This window comes from Panulirus ornatus, chromosome 15 (assembly GCF_036320965.1).
Source record: "Panulirus ornatus isolate Po-2019 chromosome 15, ASM3632096v1, whole genome shotgun sequence".
NCBI lineage: Eukaryota > Metazoa > Arthropoda > Malacostraca > Decapoda > Palinuridae > Panulirus > Panulirus ornatus.
Window position 1 is genome coordinate 1713836 of NC_092238.1, and position 10896 is coordinate 1724731.

The 10896-nt window shown below is 37.3% G+C and overlaps 1 protein-coding gene across 1 annotated transcript; it reads left to right on the forward strand.

Moving 5' to 3' along the window:
* The first annotated feature begins 303 nt into the window (after window positions 1-303).
* RpS8 (ribosomal protein S8) lies at window positions 304-10045 on the forward strand. Its single transcript, XM_071670300.1, has 6 exons — window positions 304-419; window positions 2939-3045; window positions 4581-4680; window positions 4984-5159; window positions 8314-8443; window positions 9913-10045. Exons 1-6 carry the CDS (start codon window positions 416-418, stop codon window positions 10020-10022), a joined length of 627 nt encoding a protein of 208 aa, XP_071526401.1. The 5' UTR covers window positions 304-415; the 3' UTR covers window positions 10023-10045.
* Window positions 10046-10896: the final 851 nt, after the last annotated feature.

Consider the following 10896-nt stretch of genomic DNA (forward strand, 5'->3'; position numbering starts at 1 on the left):
AAGAAGTCAGTTTAGTGGTGTCTCTGTATCTAGTGAACATGACCAGGAATTACAGTGCGGAGAGAGACTGCAATTTCTCATATATGGGGATTTACATGGTAGATACTTTCACAAAATGTATATTTTTTGCTGTTCCTATGGTAGTGAACAACATATTCCTTATCAAATCAACTATTCATATCAATGTTCTTTGATAATTCGCATTTTTTGTGAGTACAATTTGAGTTTAAAACGTATCTAATTCATCTATCACCTAGGTGAATTAAAAAATCATGAATGTTACTTATTTCTGTACGCCTATATTTTTGAAAAAAATTCAAAATTATATGAATGCGCATCACGAAACATCCTTGTTTCCCAGTATTGTTTTGTTGTGCACAAGAACCCACATCTCCTCTACCCTTCCCATTCCGCCATGGGTGAGTACAAAAGACTAACCTTAGTGTATCTCAAGTTTTCGCCGCCATCCTTTAAGTGGTAGTAATTTGTCTGAATTACTATTCAAGGAGAATACATGATAATGGTTTTCAGCAAGGTAAATTTGCTTAATTCTGAATTTTTTTTTTAGAATAGGACTAATAACTTAGTGACAGACTTTGCACGGTGACAATAAACTGGTCGGTAACGCAGGACAGACTAAGTTTTAAAGTGTGAGGCACGTGCTAGGTAGTAATATAGTTACATTTAGAAACAATACCGTTAGTAGTTCCCTTATTATAAGTATTGGTAAATTGAAATAGATTAGGGGAGACATGCATCACAAGGGATTGTTTGTTATGGTGAAAGCTATTCTACAATTTGGCTTATATATAAGACGTTTAGATAGTAGACCGTGTTAGAACACTTTGCTGAGGTAACTGAAAGAAGTTTACGAAAAATATGAATTAAGTGTTAGAAATGTATTTGTTTACCTACTAAGTATGGTTGTCGAAGCTGACTGGAAGATATAGATATTTACTAAGGCTTCATGAAATTTAGATTGTAACAGTTTGGGGCACCGCAGAAATATCTTGTGGTATAATTGCTCTTTGATTAGCATTGTATTTAGAATGAGGGAGGTATGTATATCTTGAACATAATGTCTGAGAGCATGCATCCGTTTTCATGTATGCTACAGTAGAGTAATTGATTATATTGTATTGCACAGCTTCTATAATCTTGAAACATTGTATTATTGATGCAGGATGGAATTACTTATTCAGAACTAGTTTGAATTCATAGTTAATGTGATACTCAAATTTATGCTCTGCAACTTTTATTGTATTCCCTAAACTGTATTTCACTACCATTGCAAAAAAGAATTTACCAGCATCTGTTGCACTTTTGATTTGCCCTTGTAATACAAGTGCCAGGCTGTATACGTCAAGTAACGTAAGTTTACCTTTTCCAGTTTTTATGGATTTGGATGAATGTTGTATCAGGACATTCTCATAGTTCAGGTGAAAGATATTGTGGCTGGTGCCTTATTTTTTCATGTATATATTATCTCCATAATAGACATGGCTGCAAAGATAAGGGAATACCGTATGGTATGTGGGTGAAAGTGAATATAAAAGTAGGTGAAACTCGTAGAAATTTGAAAACTTCATAGGATTATAGATCTCGTCTTAATGGTTAGTCTTACTAACCACAACAAAAGATTCAGCAACAAAGACCAGGCCCACAGGTCCGAAGCCAATCCTTGGCATTAGGTCTGCAATCCACCCAGTTTTTCCTCTTCTTGCAGCTGGTTGAAATGGGTAATCCAAATTGTTGATCTTATCCCAACATCGTCTAAATAAATATTTTTTGATGCTGCTATGGTTGCTTACAAGCATAAAGAAATTTTATATTCACTTTTGATATATTTTTATACTGGCTGAGACAGCACATGTAAAAGAATTCCCAAAGGCCATCTCAATAACATTTTATGTTTATATTTATTATTCTTAGTCGGTCTCCTGGGTTACTGAGGTTGCACAAGGAAACATGAAAGAATGGCTCAACCTACCCACTTACACAAGTATATACATAAACGCCCACGCATGCACATGTACATACCTATACACTTCAACATATACACAGGCATATTCATATATACACATGTACATATTCATACTTACTGCCTTCATTTATTCCTGTCGCCACTCCACCACACATGAAACAGCACCCCCCTCCCCCTGTGCGGGCTTGAGGTAGCGCTAAGAAAAGGCAACAAAGGCCACATTTGCTCAGTCTCTGTCGTGTAATGAACACATTAATATATATATATATATATATATATATATATATATATATATATGACGAGGATATATGTCAGAGGTGGGGGAACGAGAAGTGGGAGACCAAATTGGAGGTGGAAGGATGGAGTGAAAAAGATTTTGAGTGATCGGGGCCTGAACATCAGGAGGGTGAAAGGCGTGCAAGGAATAGTGAATTGGAACGATGTGGTATACAGGGGTTGATGTGCTGTCAATGGATTGAGTTAGGGCATGTGAAACGTCAGGGGTAAACCATGGAAAGTTTTGTGGGGCCTTGATGTGGAAAGGGAGCTGTGGTTTCGGTGCATTATACATGATAGCTGGAGACTGAGTGGCCTTTGTTGTCTTTTCCTAGCGCTACCTCGCACACATCCGGGGGGAGGTGGCTGTCATTTCATGTGTGGCGGGGTGGTGACGGGAATGAATAAGGGCAGACAGTTTGAATTATGTACATGTGTATACATGTATGTGAGTTTGTATATATATGTATATGTTGAGATGTATAGGTATGTATATGTGTGTGTCTGGACGTGTATGTAAATACATGTGTATGTGGGTGGGGTGGGCCATTCTTTCGTTTGTTTCCTTGCGCTACCTCGCTAATGCGGGAGACAGCGACAAAGTATGATGATATAAAAAAAATATATATGAAATGAAAAAATATGTATGTTGTTAATGCTAAATGTTTTCAAACTTAGGTATATCCAGAGATCATTGGCATAAACGACGTGCCACAGGAGGCAAGCGTGTTCAGCCTCGCAAGAAGAGGAAGTTTGAGCTTGGCCGACCAGCAGCAAACACAAAGGTAAGGGTCTAAGGAGCTGATATGTTTGAACATAAAGTACATAAACAGGTGGCAGAAGACCTATTGGTCTTATCCTGTTCTACATAGTTAATGATAACCAACTTAATGGGGATATCCTAGAGTGGAAGAGGGTACAGCGTAGTTAATGAGGCTTAAAAGAACCCATTAAATCTGAAGGTACTTTGAGTAACAGATGCAGTCAACTGCAGTAGTCGTGGAGAGAGGCAGTTCTGTAGTATGCCTTTTGTGTTTCTGCAGTGACCAAACTTGAGAAGCACATTTTAGTTTTAGCCTTTTGTAAGATATGAACAGCTTGCCAAATATTTTTTATCTATATACTTGAAAGCTATTATATTTACCAAATAGTTTGTGTCCAAATTTCTTCTAATGTTTGACTCTAATGATAAGTTGGTGATGATGATTCCCAAGTCTTCACACATAGAATCCTGAATTGTATTTCCTGCTTGACAATGATATTGAGTCATTCACCACCCTCATTACTTTACATTTAATTAAGTTTAGTGTAAATTAAATTCTATGAAGGGCAGCACTTGCAGGGATAACAATATATATCGGGAAAAAATGTAGGAATCTAGTGTAGGGATCAAGAATTGACATACGCATTGTGGATAAAAACACTGAATGGGTTAATGTCCGACAGACGGTAGTTGTAAGAATATTTTCCTTTCTTTCATTTATGGCTTTTGTACCATGACAGAAGGATGCAGGATCATTCAAAGGTGAAATAGAGAAAAATAAGGTACTAAAAGATTTTATTTATCAGATAGTTAAGTGTAGATCGATATGGTCAGAAGTGAGGTGGTGAGATTGAACTACATCAGTTTTAGGAGATTTTTTACCCATACAAGAAATGAGAAATAGATTAAAATTAAGATTTGCCTTGTTTTTGGAGATTTTTTTATCCTTACAAAGAGAGAAATAACTTAAGTAAAGTAAATTTGCTTAGTGAAATCCATGAAGAGGCAACTCCATCTCCATTCTTGTGTATCTTAACATTTTTACTCCTCTAAGTGTTGATGTACAGGAACTACTTTCAATGTGTACACACTCCTGTATGAGTTTCCAGTCTGTATTTACTGCTGCCTGACAGGCATGGGTGGCTGCCGAGTTGACAGTGCAAGATATTGCCCTAGGGTCAGTCACCCTTCAAGCTTTTTAGGAAGGAAACCAAGTAGTTGTTGTTAGATTAAGGGGACAAGCCAGATGATGATTATGAATTCCTTGACGATGATATCTCTCTGGGTCTTTTGGAGAGTTGCAGTTGTTTTTCTTTCATCGCCTGAGTATTTAAGAATAAGGTCAACTCCAGAATTCTGAGTTTTCAGGCACGGTTTCCTTATCAACAAGGATATTTTTTTATGGAATATTTTGCATTTCAAGCATTTCATGATGAATCAACTTTCCTCGTAGATTGTCGGTGAAGACAAAATTCACGGTACTATAGCTGAGGTATTAGATAATGATTAAGTCGGCTTTATTAATTTGGTTTACTAATGTAAAACTTTTTTTATAAGCTCGCACCACAGAGGATCCATACTGTGCGAACCCGTGGTGGCAACAAGAAGTATCGTGCTCTTCGCCTTGATAGTGGTAATTTTGCATGGGGCTCCGAAGGTGGGTATTTATTGAAGTGCACAGGTTCAGTTGTATCATTTAGATTACTTTATTAGTGTTGGAATTTTTTGTTGTTATTGCTATTTTAATTTAAAATCGAGAATTATGATATATATATATTCTTTTGAAATTAATTAGTTGACACAACATACTTTATTAGTGTTGGAATTTTTTGTGGTTATTGCTATTTTAATTTAAAATCAAGAATTATGATATATATATTCTTTTGAAATGAATTAGTTCACACAACATTTAGGTAATTTTTCTTACAGGTCAAATGTGATTGGTAATTTCTCTTTTTAGGCCAGACACGCAAGTCCCGCATTGTTGACGTGGTATATAATGCTAGCAACAATGAACTTGTACGAACCAAGACTCTTGTAAAGAATGCTATTATTGTTATTGATGCAGCACCTTTCAGACAGTGGTATGAAGCACATTATGCTCTTCCTCTTGGACGCAAGAAGACCACAAAGCTGGTAATGTAAAGCAAAAATATTTGTATGAATGCAAAAATTTACAGGTGTTTTATGTTAAGGTAACATTTTCATGTTTCTTTATTCCCTTTGAATAATTAGTGTATGTGCTCCAGATTTAATTTTCAGAAACCAATTTGTTTTGTAATAAAGGAAGATTATAATACCACCATCTCTTCAACACCACAAACACTTCATTACCACTCGCCTTTTCATGCACCAATGTGTAGAGCTCTTCATTGCTAATGTATCAAGGGAATGTACTTCATGTAGCATCAGTGGTAAAGTTGCGTGAATATGGATTGCCTGTTAATGAAGTTGGAAAGGGGGCTACGGCACAACCCTCAAAGATAAACATGAAATTAAACTTTGAAAGCTATATTCACTTCCAAGTAATGCTTAATTGGTTTCCCTTTTCTCTTAAGATACTCCTTGAAATGACCAGGAACCAAGTCAGCAAGGTTTTTAAGCTGTGTAGGGTCCATCTTTGCCCAAATTTCAGGAATGGCCATCACCAGCTTAAAAGTGACAAAGTATCCTTGTTAATTTCTTTTTTTGATAAGCTCCCACACATTTTCTAATGCATTCGTATCTGATGAATTTCTGGGCCAGCTCTGAATATTTCTGCTACATAGTATGTAAGCCAGTTAGTCACTTTTATGACAGTGAAGCACGGATCCCCATCCTGTATGAAAACAAATTTGGCGTTGCACTTTTTGAATGAATCCGAAAGATGATCACAGTAGCTCGAGGTAACTGTGTCTTCGTAGTTTCATTCTTTGACAACACTACAAGGTTCCCATCACCATAATAATTGAAACAGTCCTATACCATAAGTGAAGCAGGGAACTTTTAAGAGTGCTTGCAGTGTTCTTGTGGTTAAATGGATTGAAGCTTGGTTGCCTGTGTACATGCCTGCTGCCACATCCACCTGTCACAAAAGGTGGCCTTATCACTCCACAGGAAACCTCTGAACTTAACTGTATCCCACACTACACATTTCTTGCAAAAATTGACTTCTTTTGTTGCCTGTTGGTTGTGAGCAGTTTGGGATGCAGCCTGCAGCTACGGTACTTAAGGTCCTCATGTAAGCTGTGTTGCACTCCCTTTACCAACACATCACTGAGCAGGTTTTTTTTGACTTTTAAGAGCATTGAGAGTACACGTAGAGGTTTTTCTGGCCTTTCCAGGGTTTCACGGGTTGGTGTAGTGTGACACCACTTTACCCATTATTGTATTGATCTCAGGCTTGCGCTAGTAGTAGTGTTAGAAATATCCTCAAGTGGATTTTTTTTTAATTGCAGCTGTAGATGCTAATTTGTCTCTTGTAAGGTGAGTATTTTCAACTATAGTAGGTGTTAGAGGTACAAAAAGGGAAAAGAAACTAGGAAAATGTAGGGCAAAAGTGAGAAGCATTAAAGTCCCACCTCCTTCAACAGCTAAACTGCTACTGAGGCAGGCTCATGTGGTATGCTGGCATGACACATGGGTGCCACTGTTTGCTAAAGGACAACCACTTGTGGACACTACCACTATTTTAAGTGGGGTAAAGTGATTTGTGTCATAATACTTAGTGCAGGCCTGCTTGCACCAACTTCATTAGCAGACACTGTATATGTTGCTAACAACCAAGGCAGTACTATATCACACATTTGGCCCAGTGGCTCACTCAGAACATAATGTAGACGTGAACAGTGCATCAGCTATTCTTGGTATATCTTACAAAACAAATTACTGTACATCACTTTTCATTTAAAGAAAAAAAAATTGGGGGGAATTGCTTCTCTGATCTGAGGCACTGTGCATGCTACCACCCTCTCACTCATCACATTCCTTTATAGCTTACTAAGTACACTCAACAATTAATAGCTCTTTAAATTTTAAAAAATTTGTTCCATTTGAATTTATACAATGGTACTATGCAGGCATTCCTCCAGACCTCAGGCTCCTCACCATGCCATACATACATTGAAGATCCTAACTAATAACAGCACAGTAACCCCATTTCCTGAGAAATTCAAGCACAGTCCCATCCATCCCAGCCTCTTCACATCTTATTTCACACTAGTCTTTCACCACCTTTTTGCTTTTCACCAGACCTCTTGCCTTGATACATTTTGCATACTTCCACATCCAAAACATCCCTATCATTGAAAATATTCAACGGTTGAAAATAACTTTGCATCTCTTACCTTATTTTTTTGCCTTTTTTTTTTTTTTTACTCCCCTGGCCTTGATACATTTTGCATAGTTCCACATCCAAAACATCTCTATCATTGAAAATATTCATCGGTTGAAAGTAATTTTGCATCTCTTTCTTACCTTATTTTTTGCCTTTTTTTTTTTTTTTTTTTTTTTTGTACTCCCGTTTGCCACCTTTATCTAAGTCCTCGTTTTGTTCTCTTACTTTTCTCTTGCTATTAACTTTTCAAAAAATCTTTTATTCTTTGATTTTGGTGATATCTCATTTTCTTGCTCTTGCACCTTTTCAGTTGTTCCCCTACCACTATATGAACAATTCCCAATCACTTTTGCACTCCTTCCTTCGCTTTTCTCTCACTAGCACTTCGTCCTCACACCACTCACCACCCTTTCTTACTTATCCACTTCCCACCTTCCACATGCCACACACCTCTCAAACATGTAAGCAGTGTTTCCCTAATTACTTCTCATCATTCATTCACTCCCCTTCCCTACTTGTCTTCCATCCTTCATTCACTCCCCTTCCCTAATTATCTCCCATTGCTCATTACTCTATCTTCATTTCCTATGACCTTTTGCCATTCTACACTTATCTCATTGGCAACTCTTCACACAAGTCTCATTTTCCAAGCTTTCTTTCACCACTGTCTTACTCCATCTTCAGCCAGGAATGATGGCTATGACAGCTCTTGAACCTTCTTTTGACAGGTTACTAGAGGAGACAAAAATTGCAGTTTATTCAGTCATTGTAGGTACAAATTTGCACCCATGTGATTATTGTACTGATTATTCTTTTACTAAATGATGAAATTTTTCATACTAGACAGAATTGTGTAGTTGTTTTGACTGCATCTGTCAGTGCTGTATCTGTCATAGTTACTCTGATTCAGTAGAGTGAAAAAATTTTTAATTTTTAGAATGGTTACATGACTGAAACTATATAATCTCTTAATAGTCTGATGCTGAGGAGGCTGTCTTAAACAAGAAAAGGTCAAAGAAGACTGAAAAGAAGTACAAGGAACGTCAGCGCACTGCCAAGGTTGAACCAGCACTTGAAGACCAGTTCATGACTGGACGAGTTCTTGGTAAGATTTGATTTTGAAAATGCTTAGTGTATCAGGATAGCAAGTCAGATCCAGGGAAATGGGTGTGTCTTCCCTTTGTCAGATAATAAGTTTAGACCTCTCTGCTGCAGTAATTTTTTCCACAAACATTGCACTTCTGTATAGTCATCCGTCCATATTCGCTTGGCATCAGCCATTCTTGACACCACCCTGCCCATCAGAAAATGGCACATATACTTGAAAGAAAATTGAAATAAACTTTCTCCCCTTCTACTCCATGCCTGAACATTGGCCACTGCATCAGCATGGTAGCACCAGGAAACAAAGAAAGGCCACATGCTCTCATTCACACATGAGCTGTCATATGTAATGAACTGAAACCACAGCACCCAACCCACATCCTGGCCCCACAGACCTTTCCATGTATTACCATGGATGTATCACATGCCTGGTTCATTCCATTGACAGCATGTTGACCCCTGTATACCATATCATGAATGGAATAGATTGAATTGGAACGATGTGGTATGCTAGGGTCAACATCCTGTTAGTGGATTGTATTAGGGCATGTGATGTGAGTAGGATAAACCATTGAAAAGTCTGTGGGGCTTGGTTGTGGATAGGAGCTGTGTTTTCAGTGCATTGCACATGACAGCTAGAGAATGGATGTGAGCATATGTAGCCTTTCTTCATCTGTTTCCACTACTACCTCACTGATGCAGGAAACAGCAGTCAAGTTTGAAAAAGAATATATATAGATATACCATTTTGTTGCAATTCTATTCATACCTTAATGTATTTTATTTCTGATTCCCAAGTTAGCTAGTAGCTGCAGGAGAAGGTGAAGAATAGCCTTATTCTCTTAAACATATTCTGAAGTAGGCATTTATAATGTACCGATATTACAGTCCCCTGTCCACATTCAGGCCTCACAAACTGATCACTTCATATTCCCTGGTTCACTTCGTTGACAGCCATGTGTACCACATTACTCCGATTCACTTTTATTCTGTGGAACCATTACACCCTCTTGCATCTTCAGATCCAGACCCCTTCATTTTCATATGAAGTGGTTAGGCTGTTAGGGGGAAACCATGGAAAGATTTATGGGGTTTTGCTTTAGGTTGGGGTTCTGGTTTAGGTGCATTATACACTACAATTAGAGTGTAGATGTAAGAAAATAAGGCTGTTCTTCGTAAGTGTGTGGCACTGACCTGTGAACATGGAAGTTAGCAAAGAAACTTCATGTCTGGAGGATATTATACCTAAGTCGTAAGGTTGCTGATGGGTGAACGAAAAGTTATATATATAATGAGAAAGCATTGCATTTTGTAATGTATGATGATTACCTGTAGACTAGATCTAAAGTGCTCTGTTGTTTTAACAGGCATGATCAATGTTGTGTTGTCATAGTTACTCTGATACAAACACAAGAAATATTTTTGAATTCATCTTGGAATGGGAATCTTATTTTTTATTTATTTTTTCAGCTTGCATAGCCTCTCGCCCCGGTCAGTGTGGACGTGCTGATGGTTACATATTGGAGGGAAAAGAACTTGAATTTTACTTAAGAAAGATCAAGAGTAAGAAGAGTAAATAAATGGCATAGTGCTTATGCTAAAACATTGTTTTATTTCCCTTCTCATTTTGAAACATTGTTGAATAAAGTTAGGGTAAACTTTACAGCATGAAGGTTAGAGGGGTGATCATTTATATGGTAGGTAAGGCTGATTTAAATGAATCTTTGTAGGTTCTCTACATTATCATATCATGGAAGGATTTTTTAATCATTCAAATGCTGAGTATCTATTGATGGTTAATGGAATGCCTTGGAACATTTTTTTTTAAATGCCTCCAATTTGTCCAATGGGATATCTGTTGTTTCCTGTTTTTAGGTGTGAGGAAGTATCAGGAGAGATTGAGTGTAGGATGGCAAAAAGTGAGAGCAAATGACATGAATAAATGTGGCCTTTTTCGTCTTTTCCTGGGGATACCTCGCTTAGGCTGGGGAAGGGATGCTAGTCCGTGTGGAGAGTTGGCTACAGGAATAGAAATGTTTTAAGATTGACTTCGTTTAACAGTTTGAGTGTCATGAAGGGGAACTAAACGTTATTTTAACATTTACATTCAATGAAAAAAGTACTTATGAGTTTTTAAAGGAAATTCAATTTTCTGAGAAAAAATGAAAAGGTATTTTTCAGCTCAAAAAACTTCAAGATTGAAAAGATACTCAAACACTTCTATACATGAAATAGTCATGGAAAATGTATCAGTGCTCTCAGTTACTGATACCACTGGTGCAGGACTTACGATGCAAAGCAGAAAATATTTTAAAATTGACCATTTAATAGCTTAAGTGAGTGCCTTAAAGACGACAACGATATTTTAACCCCAGATTTGTTTATTGGATGAAAAATACTACGTGTTTTTAAAGGAAATTTTTCTGAGAAAAATATCAAGAATTGTATGTAATA